The sequence below is a fragment of the Lingula anatina genome, chromosome 5 (assembly GCF_051362555.1).
Source record: "Lingula anatina isolate TDL-2025a chromosome 5, LinAna3.0, whole genome shotgun sequence".
In the NCBI taxonomy this organism is placed as follows: Eukaryota; Metazoa; Brachiopoda; class Lingulata; order Lingulida; family Lingulidae; genus Lingula; species Lingula anatina.
In genome coordinates this window covers 21,739,303-21,759,794 of record NC_141771.1, presented here as the reverse complement: position 1 = coordinate 21,759,794, position 20,492 = coordinate 21,739,303, and the positions used below count along the sequence as shown (strand labels likewise).

General features: G+C 37.5%; 1 protein-coding gene and 1 long non-coding RNA gene across 2 annotated transcripts; one reads left to right on the top strand and one right to left on the bottom strand.

Annotated features, from left to right (window-relative positions):
• Positions 1 to 4,550: 4,550 nt before the first annotated feature.
• On the bottom strand, positions 4,551 to 19,263 carry LOC147761884 (carbohydrate sulfotransferase 11-like). Its single transcript, XM_087013795.1, has 3 exons — positions 18,594 to 19,263; positions 18,305 to 18,429; positions 4,551 to 6,652 (listed from the first exon to the last, which is right to left on the bottom strand). Exons 1-3 carry the CDS (start codon positions 18,679 to 18,681, stop codon positions 5,705 to 5,707), a joined length of 1,161 nt encoding a protein of 386 aa, XP_086869921.1. The 5' UTR covers positions 18,682 to 19,263; the 3' UTR covers positions 4,551 to 5,704.
• LOC147761885 (uncharacterized) lies at positions 7,308 to 14,643 on the top strand. The gene is made up of 2 exons (XR_015334483.1): positions 7,308 to 7,941; positions 12,983 to 14,643. It is a non-coding gene; the product is annotated as an uncharacterized LOC147761885 (long non-coding RNA).
• Positions 19,264 to 20,492: the final 1,229 nt, after the last annotated feature.

Genomic DNA, 20,492 nt, shown 5'->3' with positions numbered 1-20,492 from the left:
GACACAGACAAGCTGAACTACCTTTTAACCTGCAATCCACACAGGAGACTAAGAAATAGCCTGTCAAAGTTTAACATACCAAAAATTAGAACTGAGCGTTTTAAAAACAATTTTATTCCTTTCTCTTTATTAAACCATTAGTGGTCCGAGTTTTACTTTTGAAACTCATTTTGGCCTTTATTGTATTTAATTTTCATTACTCAATCCTCTTTTAAACTAACTTTCAGGTGCCTGTGCAAAAATTTATTTTATTTATTTTTTTTTAATCTCATTAAGTTCTATTCGCATATTCTGTATTATATATCAATATTTTAATTTGTAAATTTGTATATTTTCTCTTCACTCCATTTTACGTATAACTTCAACCTTTTGGTTGCCATGTCTTAATAAACATATTTACTTACTAACCTACCGCTTCGCCTCCTAAACAACATGTACAACAGCCCCTGTTTCCATCCCTTGTATGTAGGTCACATATAATCTCAACTTGATCCATGTGAATTTTGGGCTTTGTCGGTACTCGGGTATAGGTGTGTCGCTCGTCGCAATGCACCATTGTCCAAAATTGGCAAAATTTTAATTTTGGTAGATATTTAGCATTTGAAAATGCAAAATTTCTATCAAACCAAAGGAATTGTGGAAAAAATCCTATAAATGGCTGACCGAAAGTCATATGTGGAGATTTCAATTATGCCCTTGGATTCGACCTTTATTTCAAGGTGAAACGGGCCAAAATTTTCTATAATTGGGAATTTTTTGCAAAAAAAATATATTTGTGCCAATTTTCAAAAACTATACAGAGACGTTACCTATAATATTATTGACAGGTGTTACCTTTAGGGTCATCTTTCATCTCCATGAGTTTGGGGTCAATCAGTGCATTTTGTCGGGAACAGCGGCCATTAGATGCCGAAACTGAAAACTCTCTTTAATTCTGGAACCTCTAATGCTAGAGACCTCTTTTTTTTTTTTTTTTTTTTTTTTTTTTTGCATTTGATAGATCATGTCAAGGCCAACACAGAAGGTGATGTCCGTTTTTTAGATTTCCATACGGTTCATGAGTTACGCTGTATCAAAAAAACACATTGTGGTGGTGAAAATAAAATGTGCAGTATGGAAATATGCAAAAAAAATCGAACGTCTGAAAAAGATAACAAAAGGCATAGCGAGATAGCGAGGTAGACAACTTCTGGTCAAATTGACATTATTTCATGAAATTCGAACACATTATCATCATTTTAAAAGCTTATATAAACCATGACAGTGCTGACAGGGACCCGAAGCTAGAAAATGCCTTCAAAATATATTTTTATCAGTTTTAATCAAATTCAAACCACGGCCATTATCTCCCACTGCCCTGAGGTATGGCTAACACCTTTCAGTTGTCAGCAGATCGTTGTAATTTGGGAGAAAAAAGTGAAGCAATTTATTTTTATGGTTGACATCCTGCGCGCACACCGATTTTCGTCCGTTCTCCGAAAAAAAAACTCACCCCAATGAAGTCGGTTGTCGCAAACGTCCTTATTGAATTTTGCCGGAAAATGAGCTTTCTGCGCATGCGTATTATCGCCACGTGGAAAGTGGCTGCTTTGCCGTCAAATTCATCTCAAGGATTACTGTCAAGTTACACGACAATTAAAGTCATAAAGAGGAAGGAGGCCGTCGTTTGGGATTGGTATGCCATTGATATTGGGCATGGAGATATCACCTTTCTATAATTATACTAAAGGCTGGCGGCGGCCGCGATTATCGCCCGGAAAATTTCAGTGATATTCTGTCCAAAGCAGCACATGTTTTTTTTTTTTGTAGCGAAAACAGGGACGACAAGGGCGTCGAGGTATTTGGTGGGCTGAAGGTCGGACAGGCCACCCGACAGTTTGGCTGCTTCCTGCAAGTCAAAATAGACAAAACGGCATTGACCGAAATGACCTTTAATAGATTTGGTATTATAAGCATTTCTTTGCATGACTTTTAAACATTTCTGTGAAGTGTTCATAATGCTTTTTAAAATATTCTGAGAGCACAAATAAAGACACACTGTTTGTTTATCATTTGTTTTATTGATTGGTATACCAACAAAATGCATAAAATAACCTTAATATAGATTTGGTAATATGCAGCATATGTATTCATGACTTTTTTTACCTTTCTACGAAGTATTGACAATGCTTTAATATTTTGAGAGCATGGATAAAGACATAGTGTTAGTTTGCTACGTGTTTCTGTGGTAAATTTGTGTTTCTGTGGTAAATTTGTGTACTGACAGCTTTCCTTTACTTAAGCAGTATATATATATTTTTTTTTTGGCTGTTTTTTTTTTTTTTTTTTTCGCCCTCTCGTACCGATTTCAGGGTCCCAAGAGGATGTCATTCAGAAAAATAAAAAAGTGCGGTCTAAAATTGAACTTGGCAAATTTTTTATCTTTTATATCTCAAAAACAGACAGAGATAGAGACAAAGTTATTATTGAAGATGAATAGGACGTCATATACTGGTAATCATACTGTGACTTTCAAATTGACTTTTGACCTACTTTTCTTCATGAACTGAATTGCACAACTTTTTCGTCCCTTTAGAACTGGCAACTTACAATTTGGCCCCCTGACGTTAATTGCGTTATTTGTCAAATTGTGAGCCATCAAGCATTATACAGACATGACATTTAATATGAAATATTGCAGTTTCAAAGGTATATACCTTTTACCAAGGTATATACCTTGGTAAAAATGCGTTCTTTTTTCATAAAAGTCAGATCTCACATAAAACATCTGACTGGAGAAGTGTGAAGTCAGGTGTGTCGCTACCAATTAACTGACTACCAAGTCTGGTGCACTGCTGCATTGTGTAATATGCAGTGATTTAATTGGGTAGTGCTCCTTTGGGCTAGCCAAAGCTTGGCTTTGGCGAAGCATGATTCTGTTAAAAAAGTATCCATATGTCGGTAACTACTGCATAGAAAATTTTGAAATTTTGCATGCAAGCGGTCAGTTTTGCAGTTCGTAAAATGAGTAAAACAATGTTTTACAAAATTGTTAATCTGTGCCAGAATGGCACGAAAAAGACAGATATTACCAGACAGATTATTGTGTCTGGAAATGGTCTGCACAGTTTTATGGAGTTATGCCCAGACTGATGTACCTACACAGAGACCACGGCCAATGTAGGTCATTGACAGCGTCAGTATTTGGAGTGAATACAACATTAATATAACATAATATAACATAATACCAAAACACCAATGGTAGTCATTGATGAAAACCTAAACCAGATGAAATAAAGGAATAATATGGGAGCCATTTGACTATCATTTGATAGGGGGTACCTTAGGAACAATTTTAGGTTAAACGATGAGATTGCCCGTTCACACAGAGCACTTTTAATAGCAGATAACTTACAGAGCCAAGGGATTGAGCAGATACATTGGTCATCAAAATCGCCATATTTGAACCACACAGACAATACGTGGGTAGGTTATTACTCTCCGAATCAACGAACTGCATGTCCTACAACAAAACTGAACCACACTGGACACGTTTTGACCGTTGCCTGGACTTTTTTCCAGATTAAACTCTAAAAACCTATCCTAAGGAATGCCTTGCCGCTTGAAAGCTCTGGTAGCAGCCAGATAAGGTCAGGTGTAACAGCCACCGTTGCTGAGACAAGACACTGACATGAGGGTCTTTTGTGGGGCGTATAACTCTTTTAAAGACGATAATTTGGAAAATATAGAGATCTAAAACATCGCTTTCAATGGTTGTCGTATGACCTAAAATAAGCAATGCATTTTTGTTGGCTTCACTGGCGAATTCAATAGATGAACTGATGTCACAATGACATCAAAGATATAAATAAAAGTTATTAAAACGCGATTTTAATCCTTATTTTCATTTATCAGTCAGCAAAATAGGAAAAAACTGACGAAAAACAATTTGGAAAAAAATATTCCATATTAAATATCAAGTCTGTATTTGAAAAATAATGACGTTGCATACGTAGCTTAGTTCATAGGGCTTACTTATAAACCGGTTTAGTTACCAAAATTATCTAACTGGCCCAACTAGCCCCTGTCATCCCTATCACCTCTCTGAACCTCTAGTCAAAATGTACTGCTTGGGCTCTTTGGGTTTTCCGTGCACATGGGGGTTGGGCTGTTCCTGGGATTGGTTGATTTTAATTTTTATGTACAGACATTGTAAGTGTCTGTCTATATTCTGATTGGTCTGTCTGGCCGAGACGTCGCGGTTGCCGTCGTTGTCCTACACATGACGATCGTCCCATAACTGCCAAACCGTACTTTTGTTTTACTTTAAATTTTCTGAGTGGCTCTGCTTGAATTGGTAAAGAGGCAGGTTGCTTTCGAAAATCGACATGATTGGTTTATATTTACGGGTTTTTGCATAACTTCTAAACCTATTTATTATTATTTTTTTTAATAAATTTATTGAGTGGCTTTGTTTGGTAAAGAGGCAGGTTGTTTTCTAAAATTAGCATGATCAGTTTACATATACGCTAATTAGTGTGTGTGTGTGTGTGTGTGTGTGTGTGTGTGTGTGTGAAATTTTCATTTTTCACACATAAGCATTTTCAATGGCATAGTCCTTGTTACTTGTAGTACAGCTTTATTCCCACTTCCCGAAGTTCTTAAGTTCTAATTGCCTTACCTACCCACCACCAATTAATACCCAGTTGTACATTACATGTCTTGATGACATATTAGCTATAAACTTAAAATGTTATCTAGTCTCACGAGATGTTTTCTGAATGTCCATGCTACCTGTAATACCGGTACATACAATTGTAGGTAAACTTGAATGGTATTTGGAACAATTACATTGCAATTACATTGCATCAAATTGGCAGCAACATTATTTTGTGAGCGCTTTCTTCAACATACTGATAGGAAAATCGTGTTTCTTGTAATACTCCGACAAGAATAGAGCCCGCCTGGCAAAGCAGACTGATTAGATATTCATCTTCAAGTTAACATATTTTTAATATTGACATTTTCAGTGTAAGACATAGACCTCCAAGGGACCTGAAGCCCAGTACAAACTCTAGCATTTTACTGAAATTTGGGGGCGATTATGCCGTTAGCATTTTATAATAAAGCAAAGAAATTAACAAAAAGCTAGCGAAATGACATAACAGTCGTTAGTGCAGGCATTGCTCTGAAGTTCTATCCATGCTTGGCCTTCTGTCCCCGGATGGTTGACAATTAAATTACAATGACGTGTTAACAGAACGCAAACTCAGTTTAAAGGTACATTTGAACCGAACGTTTCAGTAACGCATTTACACCCTTTCTATTAGTTTCTAATGACTCAAATAATGTCAACATAACAAAGGAATAAATCGATTTAATCACAAGATCAGACAAAAAAGAGCTATAAACTGCAATTTCTATAAGTTATGATCGTAAATATGTCCTGCTTATCTTACCGGTCTTATCTAACATAGCTACTTATCTAACATACTGCCTACTTATCTACCCAGTAACCTACTTTATTCTTGTAAAGACCGTGCCCCAACATCTTATCTTACTACTTGGGTAACCTAAAATCACAGAAAGCAAGCAGAAAAATCCGTTCAAATATCACTTTAACATTAAGCAATGTATTTTGGTAGTCCTGTAAATTACACTATTTGGATGTGGTAACATTTGGTTGGCTTTTGTGGCAAAAGATCGACTTCAAATGCATCTTTAACTAAATACGTAACTTAGAAGCCGACATTGCTGCATCAAGTGCGTAAATTGGACGAATTTTCTGCAACGTCGATTTTGATACATTTGAATAATATCTATTCACCAAATTAGACGTTGTTTCTAGATTAATGTACACATTTGGAAATTTGAATGCTGGGTACGCATGCACTAGTTTCAAAATGTTGTTTGCATCTTCGCTTATTGTCCCAAAATACCCTATGACGTCATATTGAATGACGCATGGGTGACATAAATCGTTTGGGGGCGCCCAATGACCATTAAGAAAGTTTGGATTGTCACCAACGTAACGAAGGAATTCTTCAAATGTTATCTTTGGTACCCAACTTGGAAGTTCGTCTTTTGGAAAACTGAACTCTTCTCCAGATGGAAAGACGCCAGATATCCGTCCACGACGTTGGCTAACACTGACAGGAAGAATGGGTTCTACACCGCGATAGTGCTTCATAACGTATGGAACCACTTGCGATGAGACACTCACATGCGTCCAAGGATCTCTTTCCAACTTATTACGATATGCAGAAAGTAATCGTTCTAAGGGGTGCCTAAGATACATAACTTTCAAGTGGGTATCAAGTTTTTGTTTTGCTTCAGAAAACGACAGCGTATTCAACGTATGCAAATATCTATTAACTCCTTCTCGTGGGTTTAGCCCCTTTTTGCCATGAGCCATAGAAGTATCGTTTATAATACCAGACAATGCTAGCAACAAGCGCTTCCAACTTGTGTTCCCCGATTTCGGTACGCGGCAATATATGATTTTATACTGGTCTTCTACAATGAGATGACTGCCAATTTCTTCAATCCATTCTTTTGTCAAAGGCGTTTTTTCCGTTTTATACTTCTGGCATGCCTCGGACACAAGTTTTTTTCTTCTTTGTATTTCCTCAAGCCATTCTTCGGGAATGACGTCATCATCCAATCCGCTCTGCTGAAAGTAATGACAGGCTTTGCATTATTTGACATCTAGGAGCTCCTTACGCTGGCACACTTTGCCTATAAAATCAGGTGTTCATCTGGACATAATTTAGATCAACAGTAGTTTTTAAACTTGGTTTGACCACTAAATGCAGTAATGTAAGTTCTCTCTCTCTCCGTCTCTCTCTCTCTCTCTCTCTCTCTCTCACACACACACACACAATCACACTCACACACACACACACACACACAATCACACACACATTTTCGGACTCTCCACTTTACCTATTATATCACTTAATCGTTTTCATTTACTTTAATTTAATCGCATATTTCACCTTTATATTGAAATTTATTGCACGTAAAATAGATTTTAGGCTTTAAATCAATAAGAAGAAGATGGAAGATATCAAACAAGTCCAACTATATTAGTTTCTCGATCGGGTTTGTGTTTTGTCCATTTCATCAATCCGTTGTGAGTGGATCACACGGAACCTCAACATACACGATGAGGGCTGCAAATGTCGACGGATCGAGAGCTGAAGGGAATGGATGTCCGCCGTAATGCATGTTCATAGGACATTCCTATGAACGCATGTCCTCGGACATAATTTCCTGGGATTTAATGTCCAGTGGACACCCGTTACTTAGTATTCTAAGTCCTGCAGACAGGTTGTGGAATCCTGCACTAATTCCACATTGTGTATTCAGAGTTAATCAACGTATTATTATATAATTTGCATCTGTCCTGCATACATAAATATTATTTTCGGTAGAGGCCCATAGGTAGGCCTATTCCTTAGGCAGATGCATATCACCTGTTAATATTGCACAACAATTAGTATGTAAATAAGTAGCAGCCACATGTACACGCATGTAAATAAGTAGCAGCCACATGTACACATAGATTCCCTGTAGATAATCTGTATATAACTTGAAGCTTGTCCATAATAAAGACACTTTTTGATCTGAGACTGAAGATGTGAGGTTGTTCTGTTATGCTTCTCTGTGCACGTAAAGTGAAAGACTGAGTCGAATCTGGAGTCATGTCGGAGCCCATAGATTAGTTAATTCGTTAATGGAAATTGATACACTGGAATTCAGTACAGTTATAAATAAAAGTTAAAGTCATTTTAGACGGTTCACAACATATTTTTGGCGAGCTCGAGCCAGTAAATTTTCACAAAAAACGTGCACGGAGGAAAATAACGAATAACAATGGCAAAGACGACGACCAGGAACTTAGACCAAAAGCTGGTGGAAAGTTTGGAAATGATCACAAAAAGCTTACAAGGAAAACAGGTAAGTGAAATTTGGAATCAAAGAATAGCAGATAGTGCTGAAGGCATTAGGATATGTGATGGGTTGGATTATGGTGAAACTAGAGAATATTTAGATCAAGTTGATGCAATTTTGCCTAGCATAAGGGACATAGAAGGGAATGTAGCTAAATTAGTTACTAAGACGACCAAGGGAGCTCTCAGAAGAGAAGTTGAAAGATTTTTAAATAAGCAACCAGCTAGAATGAGTACTACATGGGGAACGGTTAGAGAATTTATTCAGCGTACGTTTTTATCAGTAAACGAACCTGAGAGATTGAAGGTTGAATTAGAAATGTTAACACAATCGAATAATGAGTCGTTAACAACATTCAACAGATTATTTGCGGAGGCAAGTAGACGAGCATATGGTACAGACAGGGTACCAGATGTAGAGAGAATTATTGTTAGAGCATATACTAGAGGGTTAGCAGATGAAAAACTAGCTGAAGATATGATTGTTAGGGGTCGTCCACATACCCTTGAAGAAGCAATACAGTGGACTGAAAATGTATGTGCAGGGAAAGAGATTTTTGAAAATATCATGGGACAACAAAAGTCACAAAACAAAACAAGCACACCCACATATGCCATATTAAATGATCAAACTGAACACGCTACCAGGAAGGAAACACACCTAGAAATATCAGCCGTAAACACGACGCTAAAAGAAAACAATGATTTTGTATCACAGTTACAAAGCGCAGCCGAGGCAGTTTCCCAGGCAGAAGAAAATTTACATGCACGTCTGAACAAAATAGAAAACACAGTTTTCCAAACAGAAAATCCACACGTAAACGCTGGCTGGCACACACAAAATACGCACAACAAGGGAAGGTATCGCATACAACAGCGTCCACAAACACATAAACGCAAAACTCCCATATGCTTTTACTGCAACAGACCAGGTCATAAAAAATTAGATTGCGGACAGTTAAAAGCACAACAAAATACGAGAAAAATTGATGCAGCAAGAATCACCTCAAATAAGTCCAGCGGTAGACTGGGTTTAGCAGTCACCATTAGTGGTGTTAGATGTAAGGCTTTGGTAGATTCAGGGGCATGTGTTACTTGTTTAGGATTAGATCAGTTCCTGAAAATTTGTAAAGCGACTGGAAGAAGTCGATTATTAGACAACTCAAAAGAGATATACACAGTGTCGGGAGAAACACTTGCGGTGAAAGGGAAAACAAATGTTAAAATTGATGGTGTTGGTGTTTGTGAGGTGATTGTGATTGACAAAATTGAACATGAAATGATCATCGGTATTGATTTGCTTAACCTAGGAAATGCACGAATAAATTTCGCTGAAAAAAAGATGACAATGTTTGAGAAAGAATGGCCGCTAACTGACTATAGCCGTGAAGGTCTTATCGCGGAAATTGTTAAACTCCCGCCGTTATCGGGACACAAAGAAATAGATGAAGTGATACGTGAATATCGCGACGTGTTCAGCACTAGTGAAAACCCATTAGGAAAATGCGACATTATGCCGATGATAATAGACACGGGAAACAACGCGCCGGTCCAACAGAGGGCATATCGCACACCGCTCGCGAAAAGAGAGATAATTGATAAAGAGATAGAATATCTTCTCAAAAACGATATTATCAGACCGAGCCACAGTCAGTGGAGTAGCCCCGTAGTGCTATCTCCTAAAGCCGACGGATCCATGCGATTTTGTGTAGATTACCGCAAGGTTAACGCAATTACCAAGATTGACAGATATCCTTTGCCGCTCATTGACGATATTTTTGATAACATGGAAGGCGCGACGGTATTTTCAGTCATTGATTTGAAACATGGTTTCAATCAAATTACTCTTGACGAAGCGGACATGAATAAAACAGCTTTCATTTGCCATCGCGGTTTATTTGAATATAAAAGGGTGCCGTTTGGGCTTTCTAACGGTCCAAATCATTTTCAGGCCGTCGTGGATCGAGTTTTATCAGGCTTAATCGGCAAATGCTGTAACATCTACATAGATGATTGCACAGTTTACTCAAAGAATATGGAAGATCATGTGAAACATTTGCGTTTAGTTTTGGACAGGTTCAGAGAGGCCAATCTGAAAATAAAATCTGATAAATGTGAATTTGCAAAAAACGAGGTCAAACTTTTAGGATACATAGTGAACAAAGACGGAATCCGCAGTAATCTCGAGAAGCTCAAACCAATAAAGAATATGCCGGTTCCCAAAACTGTAAAACAAGTCAGATCATTTCTGGGGATGTGTAATTATTACTCAAGAACCGTCCCAGACTTCGCGAGAATAGCATCACCGTTATATAAATTAACCAACAAAGACAACACTTTTGAATGGGGTAGTGAAGAGCAAAGGAGTTTTGATCGGCTCAAAGATCTCCTGATGTCGAATAAAGTGATGGCCCATCCCAAAATCAATCAACCGTACAAGCTATACACTGACGCGAGCAACAAAGCCATAGGCGCGGTTTTAGTACAAACTGATGACGCGGGAAAAGATCGTGTAGTTCACTATATAAGCCACAAACTGTCCAAGACACAAACGAATTACAGTACAATAGAAAAAGAGGCTTATGCAATCATGTACAGCGTGAATAAATTGAGACCATATTTATGGGGCGCGGACGTTACAATTTACACCGACCATAAACCGCTAAAAGCAATGTTTTCATCTAAAATTCAAAATTCAAGATTACAAAGGTGGGCTGCAGTTTTGGCAGAGTACAATGCAAAAATCGAATACGTGAAAGGCACGACAAACATATGCGCGGATTTTTTGAGCAGGTTACCTGAGGAGAGAGAAGAATTAAAAGGGGAGATGGCTATCATGGATACGGAGGACGATTGGGTAGACCCAAGGATGATTCCTGATAGCATGCCCATTTATAACATCCCTTTTGAAGCTGACGGCTTGAATATTGAAGAGGTACAGAAGGGTCAGGTTGAAGAGTTCTCGGATGAAATTGAAGAGGCGAAAAACGAGGAGTCTGACTTTGAAATTTACCAGGGTCTGCTCTACTCAACGCGGCCTCCGACACACACTGAACCCGAATATCCTCGGTTGATGTTACCAAGACAATTTAGAGAGAAGGTGATTGAAAACTGTCACAAAAACGTGGGGCACATGGGTATCCACAAAACACTTTGTCGGGTAAGAGAAGCGTATGTCTGGCCAGGAATGCGAAAACATATAACACAAGCCTTAAAACGATGTCCGACTTGCTTAGTACATAAACCCCGCCCAGTGAGGACGACTTTAGGTGAATTGCCTCTCGCCTCATACCCATTCCAGATCGTGGGAATGGATTTAATTGGCCCCTTTGTAGAATCATCGAGAGGAAACAAATATTGTTTGAATGTGATAGATTATTTAACGGGTTGGGCTGAATCTTATCCAATTCCAAATAAAACTGCTAAATCGGTAGAAAATGCCCTGGCAAATGACTTTTTCCCCCGCCACTCTATTCCACAGATTATTATCTCTGATAGAGGTAGTGAATTCAGCGCATACGAATTCAGAGCGTATCTTTCGGGTCTTGGAATTGATCACAGAAGGACAACACCATATAACCCTGCCTGTTCTGGGAAAATAGAGAGATTCAATGCCACTTACAAAGGTTTGTTATCGCGTTTAGTGAACAATGATGTCAAATCATGGGAGGGACAAGTAGCAAATGCTTTATTCGCTTATCGAAGTAGCATTTCCACGGTGACAGGTTTTAGTCCATATTTTCTAGTGTACGGCAGAATGCCACGAGTCCCCCTATCTAAATTGCTCACCTATGGAGATAATACAAACGCGCTAAACGGCCGGTTAGCGGAACTTTCAGATGCGTTAGCGATAGCTAGAGAGAACCTTCAGACAGCACGAATAGAAACAAAACGACAGTATGACGCGAAGGCCAATGCCGAAAAGATTGAAGTTGGAGATAGTGTCATTGTTACGGCACCAGATAGAGTTACATTTGGATCAAGATATGATCCGATATTCACAGTAACTAGGTATCGCGGAAATGTTTTTTGGCTGGTAAATCAGCAGACAGGTAAAACGCGCACGATAAACAGGCGTAGGTTGAAATTAGTTGAACCAAACATAGCTTGGGAAGGGATTGCACCTAGAGCTCGGAGAGTTTTCCGAAGACCTAATCCTGCAGCAGTACCCGCGCAACGAGGTCCAGAACCAGCGCAAACAGAAGCTGTTAGAGCTGACATCAATGCACCCACAGAAAATCTAAATCGCGAAGAAGCGAATGATGTGGTGAGTGCAGAAAATGATAATAATAAAGAGGACACGGAAAGTGTTGACATGTCAGACTCGGAAGAATCAAACGAAATCACACAACCTAAAAGGCCAATTGTCATACCATCACACTCGCATAATACACGATTTAGAAAACGATGCATGCAACACGCTGAAACACAAGTTGTCCCAGATGAAAATCAATCAAGCCCCAAGCCAATTAAAGTTAGGAAAGTGGGTCAGAATGATACAAGAAGTGATGATATGGAGGTAGACTGCTTAACTACGGCGATAGGAAGGTCCTGTAAATGCAGTATTTATGATAATGTTAAGAGATCATAGAGATTTTTAAAGGATTCCATGTAAAGATAGAAGAGAAGCTTAGGAATAAGAGGGAAGATATAGCGGTGGCACAGAGTATGATGGGAAAATATTCATTATGGTAATTGGATTATTCAAGCCAGCCTGTGCCCTCACTACTAGTGGTGATGGGACGGGTTAGTATGAGGGATAGGGCCCATCCTTCATGCTTAGGTGAGAGTCGTCTAATTTGATAAATTGAAACCCAGAGTATCTGTGGGATTAATTAAGGGATAAGGTTATTTTCAATGTGATAAGGTTATTTTCGATGATGGGTATAAACTTTGATAGGATTGAGTAATACACAGACTGTACCAGAAATAAGCGTTATTAGTAAAGTTATCGGGCAGTTAGGTATCTTGATAAAGAAAGAAAATAAATCGAATGCGTCGATGATTCGAAATATATATGAACATGTATTTTTCTTTGTATTTTCCAGAAGGAAAAGTCGAGAAGTGAAGGGAACTTCAAAACAAGATGTGAAGAGCGTCCATGGGATTATATTTTAATGTTTTATAAATGTATGAGTGTACTATAAAGGACACGTAAGACCTACAAATTTTGAAGAAATTTATTTTACTTGGCCTAGCAAGTGCGGGTCAGAACGATAATTGTAGGTCCGGCAGTGCTGGATATTGATTTTTTTAATGTTTTATTTTTATTAAAGCCTTTAATTTTTTCCTTTAGGTGAGACGAGCCTCACTCCGGAGAACCACAGCCCCGAGTTGATTAAAAAAAAAAAAATGATGAAATATGTGGGGAATCCTATTTTGTAATGTTGTGTTATATTAATGATTCTATTTTTTTTTCCTTTAGATGAGAAGCCTGGCTATCTATAGATACTTATGTAAGGGTTAGATTAACCACAATTTATGTTTAATAGATATCAGTTTTTTGTCGGGATCTGTTTTATGGTTTCGGATTGGGTGTCGGCAATTCCTTATTGCAATCTTTTGCATGGGTTTTGGTGGCAAGGGTCTCTTTCAGCGTCAAGGTCTGCGACACTGCGACCCTGGATTAGCGTCAGGCTCTACGTTACGTGCCGACCCTGAAAAAAAAAAAAGACTTCCACATCCACACCCCAACGACCCTGAAACGGACCGGGAAATGAACGTTTGGAATCGGTGAAAAGTCTGAATAGAGAGAAGAGTCGAGTAGTTCGGCGACTAATCCGGCTACTCTGCCAGGTTTGGCTGGTAGAGGTTGGGTGAACTGGACACCCGAACAGAATGAAAAACAAAATCTGTTGAAGATCTACAGATCATTCCAGAGTTTTGTATAAAGATATGTTATAACTGAACTATCGAATAATGATGTGTTTAAAGCAGAATTTAATGATTTGTCTAAACAGAGCATTGTATAAATGACGTGTTATTTGGAAAAATGCTTAAAAACAATTATTGCTTTGGCTATTATTGTAATTGGATATAAATATATATACAGGTATATATTTGATAAAATATCTCTTAAAGATAGAATCTCCTATGTTAATTATAGAAGTATGAAATTAGATAAAATTAGGAGTTAATATCATAATAATCATCATTGTTGTTGTAGTAACGGTATGTGATAGGAATATGATAAAATTTTAACTCTGAAAAAAAAATGTAAATTTGTTCAAAGGATACATTTATACATACGGATCAAGCATCCAAAATTAAAATTTGGCATAACTGTATAGATGGCTTAATTGAGTTTAATGAAAAGGATTTTTATATTCCGGGAACTTTTATTGTTCACGTTGATATAATTTTAAAAATAATGTACCATTATTTTTTATAAAGAGGGGAAGGCGTGTGGAATCCTGCACTAATTCCACATTGTGTATTCAGAGTTAATCAACGTATTATTATATAATTTGCATCTGTCCTGCATACATAAATATTATTTTCGGTAGAGGCCCATAGGTAGGCCTATTCCTTAGGCAGATGCATATCACCTGTTAATATTGCACAACAATTAGTATGTAAATAAGTAGCAGCCACATGTACACGCATGTAAATAAGTAGCAGCCACATGTACACATAGATTCCCTGTAGATAATCTGTATATAACTTGAAGCTTGTCCATAATAAAGACACTTTTTGATCTGAGACTGAAGATGTGAGGTTGTTCTGTTATGCTTCTCTGTGCACGTAAAGTGAAAGACTGAGTCGAATCTGGAGTCATGTCGGAGCCCATAGATTAGTTAATTCGTTAATGGAAATTGATACACTGGAATTCAGTACAGTTATAAATAAAAGTTAAAGTCATTTTAGACGGTTCACAACAAGGTATCGATGTCCTAGTCGGACATATTTTCCCAGCTAGACTAGTAATAGATGTCCTCTGACATTTTAATATGGATGATGTGTTAATTTTAGAAGATTTAAACAAGATGTTTAAGAATGCTATTACGCTTCTTATAATTATTTGTATACATGTCCTCCTATACACGCTTTTAATAAACAAAAAAAATGACTACAAATTAATATTAGATTTCTATAAATTTTGATCGTAAATATACAACATTGGTCAAAAAGGTTGTCCCACCTTCAGTATTATGTGTTTTTATTTATAAATGATCACATCACAGGTAAAGATTGTTACAAATAGTGATTTTCATTCACGATACCATAACTAACGTAATTAGTAGTACAAAAAAATACAAACTAACATATGATCAGTGGAACAGGAAATACAAACTAGCGGTGAAGAAATCAATATTTAATACCATTTATTCACATTTATTTCATGTACCCCCTCAAATCCGTCGTTTCACAGTGATTTTCACAGAGGTAAAGAAATGCCCATTAAATTGAAATGACACCACCAAATGTCACCAAATTTACACACATTTAGCATTAAGCTGTGCTCGTTAAAGGCTCTTTGTCTAATAGCGTTTGTGTTTACCGCGTAGTGTAATTACCTCCTGTAGGTGGCGCGGCATGCCTTCAACAAGGGTAGCAATTCTGTTTTATCGGATATTGTCCCATTTTTCCTAAAGGGCTTGGGGGGTATTGGTCCAAATTATTAGGAGTTTAATTCTTCTTTGCATTGCACACTTCAATTCATGCCACAGATGTTTAGTATGGTTAATAACCGGGCTCAAAGGTCGTTGCTCCATCCTCTGAACATTTGGTTTCTGCAAGAAATCACTCAGCAGACGAGATTTGGGAGCAATTGCATTTCCACGATGACGCCTGCAGTATCCCTGGAGTCACCTCTTGCAAATGACGTGATACATTTGTTGAGAACGTTTCAGTGAATTGTCCCGTTCTTTTCTGGAAAGAACAATGCACTAAAACCATTTGCTTGGTATTCTCTCCAAATGTGGACTGACCTGACATCTCAGGCGATATTATCCTGCACAAACCCTCTAAAAAGCATTTTGCAACATGTCTGTAAATGTCTGTAAATTTGGTGGTGTCATTTCAATTTAAATGGGCATTTCTTTACCTCCGTGGGAATAGCAGTGGAACATCGGATTTGAGGGGGTACATGAAATAAATGTGAATAAATGGTATTCAATATGGATATCTTACCCGTTAGTTTGTATTTTCTGTACCACTAATCATGTTTGTTATGGTATCTGGAATGTAAATCACCATTCATAGCAATTAACACCTGTGATGTGATCATTTATAAATAAAAGTACATGGAACTGGGGGTGGGACAACCTTTTTGACCAATGTTGTACATATAGATTTTCATTTTATTTCCTATTTTAATTTCAATAGTGAAATTTCAAGTACGTGTTGGACATTTCCTGGTGACGCTCGAGGTGTCCTGGAACTGGTGTATATATATGGCTCGAGTGACAATTAATCATTTCATACTTGGCGTCTTGATGATCACTGGGAATATTTGTGGTTACAGAGACATCATATGCACTTTGAGACCGTAAATGAAGCGTGTATAATTATATGATAGATGAATTGAATGTGTCTGTTATTGTTTATACATGTATTTTTACTATTTGTCTTAACATTCTTCTGAGCACATTTGCCTTTCATATGGATCCCGAATTTCCCATTTTAATTGTTTGTATTTTTAGGTGAAAGTAGATAACATATGCTCTTATATATATATATATATATATATATATATATATATATATATATATATATATATATATATATATATATATTCTTAACATTCTTCTGAGCGCAATTTTGCCTTTCATATGGATCCCGCATTTCCCATTTTAATTATTTGTATTTTTAGGTGAAAGTAGAAAGCATATGCCCTTATGCGTCCACTTATCCAACTTATCCAAATTCGGCCACGGACATTAATTATGTAGGACATGCATTTCTGTGTATGTGTGAAAGGAAATTATGTCCCACAGGAATACATGGCCTAACTGCATATAAATACAGCTGGGAATCTAGGTCCGGGTTGGACAGTACATCCCAGGGAACGCACGTCCACAGGACATGTTTTTCTCGGGGACATGCATTCCTTTCACACCGGTGCCGTCTGCCGGTGACGTCTCACTGGAGGACATATGTTACAAAATGTGCAAGAAATAAGGCTGCAGGGGGCGGTTCTGTCCATGTTTGTGGTGTTTTTGTTCCATTGGGGCCAGCCAATCGATTCTTCTGGAAGAAAACTTTAAAGCTGTGGCGTACAGAAATATCTCACAAAATCATTAGATTCTATTTGCACGTGCAATATTCTATGGCAACTTTCGCTTGCAGCATGATAATGCTACCCCAAATCGCTTGGTAAGAGATTTTATAAACGACAACAACATTCTACTCATAATCCAACCCACCAAAAGCCCTGCTATGAATCCCAAAGCATAGATTGGTGGCACTATAAGCCAGAGTGTCCTGCTGCCTATCCGTTATCGTGCACGTGGGGAGCACTCCCTCTATTGATATGAATAACTGGATACTAGGCACACAAAAGAAAGGTGTGTGAAAATTCGGAATTGATTGTAACATGGGTAATTATGATCGTTTTTGTATTTAACACCATCCGTATTCAAAAGGGGCCATATTAAAATCCCATTAAAATCCACAGAAAGTGTGCAATGTTATGGCGTTTGATTATTATTTTGCATGTGTAGGGATGTATTTTTAATCTGCAGCTTGAATTTATGAAGTAATGACGCTTGCAACAAAATATATGGGTTTAATTAGATGTTTTTGAGCAACTGATGTTTAAAATACAAATGATCTATATTAATTCCTCTAACCTATGTCACAATGTGAACATCGATTTTAACAACATAAAGCGTATTTTTATGTGAAGCGATGCGTGGGAATTAACCCTCCATAATCTGCGAGCTTCGAATGGATCCATGGTTTAATTTTTTCATTGAAGTACGGTTTATTTGAAGAAATGGAATAATCTCGATCTTAGGAGAAATAGCTGTAGTTCACGACATTCAACATGTTCGTTCTAGATTGATGATTCATAGTATGAAAGTAGCATTCAGAGACAAATGTTTTGCAATGTCCTGATGTCAAAATGAACTGCGTGTAGTAAATTATAGTTTGCATATTGTACAGCAGTTTTTTTTTTTTTTGTACATCAGGTTTTATGAATCATGCATATGTTGCTTCACTGTGTACTTTTTATTATTTTTTATTATTTCAATTTAGTTTGTCAATATTAACATAGATATTTTTCCAGTTAAACTTGAGGGATTGCTTTCATACCATTACCAGTCTTAATACGGATCTTTAAAAAAAATATCTCTCACATTTCTAATCTGTTATGTGACAATGTACAAAACTAACCATATTTGGTGCATACACTGATTTCTTACCTGGTCATTTTCACTCTGTCCATTTCCCATCATTGCCATTATATCTTGCATAGGTATCGTAGTCGCTTCGAGCTCGTCTACCTTTTCCTCAACCTTAAGGTGAGTAGTATCACGCCTAAGACGCTCTAGAATTCATTTAATGCAGCTTAAAGTTTAAAATGGAATATTTCAGACGTGTGATGATTATGCTTTCCACCTGTACACTTGAAAACTTCAATTCATTCTTACAGACAATATTTTGATTTTATGTAGGAGAACATGAGAAAGAGAGAGCGAAATAAGGTCTTACCTCCCACGTACGTGTATAATGCGGTGACAAAAAAGCAAAAACAAACGAAAAGAAATCCCAGCATCGTACGATACACACTCCACTTCATCTTGGCAAGGTGATATGCCGATCGAAATATCGACCATCTGCATGCTGGTGATAAAAATATAATTATAACACCCTACATGGCACTGGCTACGTAACAGACGGGTGAACGTGTGCGCATGCGTTTATTAGTGTGTTTGAGAGTTTGTGGTAAATATCTGTCCTTTTTTTTTTTTTTTTTTTTTTTTTTTTGTAGATGAATGATAGACATTTAATGAATTGCTTTACTTTTTTGGGCAGCAGGAGTTTGGAATGTCTTTGGAGGGGGGCTGATTCTTAATTCCTTTTACATTGTAATTTCTGCTACCTCCTTTTATACATGTACCATGGTTGAGAGTGAGGAAATTTATAGAATTATTTAATCAGGATGGACTGCTTGGACTTTCTGGGTTTTCCGTGCACCTGGGGAGTGGGCTGTTCCTGGATTGGTTGATTTTAATTTTTATGTACAGACATTGTAAGTGTCTGTCTATATTCTGATTGGTCTGTCTGGCCGAGACGTCGCTGTCGCCGTCGTTGTCCTACACATGACGATCGTCCCATAACTGCCAAACCATACTATTGTTTTACTATAAATTTTCCAAGTGGCTTTGGTTGGTAAGGAGGCAGATTGCTCTCAAAAATCGGCATGATCGGTTCATATTTACGGTAATTATTCTGGGTCTTGTTTTATTCAAAATTTACTGCGTGGCTTGTTTGGTAAAGAGGCAGGTTCTTTTCGAAAATGAGCATGATTGGTTTACATTTACGCTAGTTATCGCGCGTGTGTGTGTGTGTGTGTGTGTGTGTGTGTGTGTGTGAAGTTTTCATTTTTCACACATTAGCATTTTCAATGGCTTTTATACTTGGAACTGAATCACTTGCTATTTATTTTCATCTTACATGGAAACAGCTGGGAAACAACACAATCATGATAAAAAATGAAAAAAAATGCTGGTGTAAAACACGCATAATATAGTTTATTACCCGCATTTCATTTTGACATCAGGACACTGCAAACCATTTGGCTCTGAGTGCTACTTTCATACCATGAATCAACAATCTAGAACGAACATGTTGAATGTCGTGAACTATAACGATTTCAGAAACTAGAATATTCCATTTTTTTAAAGTTAATGATGAGCCAGTCGTGAATATCAGCCAGTAATTTTATCCATAGACGGTTTAGAAGTATATATGTCCCAGCAAGAATAGATCTGAGTATCATCAGACTAATATCAAATTTCACCCAATCATGTATTTTAACATTACCCCAGTAGATTTAGAAACGTCGGTGCTGTTAGAAACTACCTGGATCAATGTTCATGCGATGATCACGTCTCGTTTAGACTACTGCAACTCTTTACTCTATGGCACTACCGAAGAACGAATAAAAAACTGTAGCGAATTTGAGAATAGTCAATCATTTCATCTATTTTATTAATTTTTTAGTGTGATAATACAACTTCACCATTAAACAAATTATTTTATATTTCCTCCCACTTGCAATTAGCGTCCCAGTAAAGTACGGTACGTTTAGACCTTACTGCTAGAATTTAGTGGTCAACCGGATTCTAACCAAACTTATAAATATCGATAAAACGCAGTGATCTAAAGAACTCGTACGTTTGCACGGCGAATTTATGTGACATATGCTTCTTTTGCTCCGTACCTCTCTACAGTATGCCTGATCATGACTCAGCCCGACGAATGAAACGTGGGTATTTTGAAATTTATTCTCTAACGATACTTCCGGCCTTTGCAACCGGATAAGCACAATCAATCACAGCGTGACCAGTTTACACCCCTGTCATGAGTACCCTCTACCAGGGTGGC

Excerpts from the sequence above, each read along its gene's own strand:
- LOC147761884 (XM_087013795.1), bottom strand. The coding sequence starts at position 18,681 with ATGAAGTGGAGTGTGTATCGTACGATGCTGGGATTTCTTTTCGTTTGT. Across the intron at positions 18,430-18,593 it reads ATTATACACGTACGTGGGAG|AGCGTCTTAGGCGTGATACT; the intron begins GTAAGACCTTAT and ends AATGAATTCTAG. Across the intron at positions 6,653-18,304 it reads GACAGAGTGAAAATGACCAG|CAGAGCGGATTGGATGATGA; the intron begins GTAAGAAATCAG and ends CATTACTTTCAG.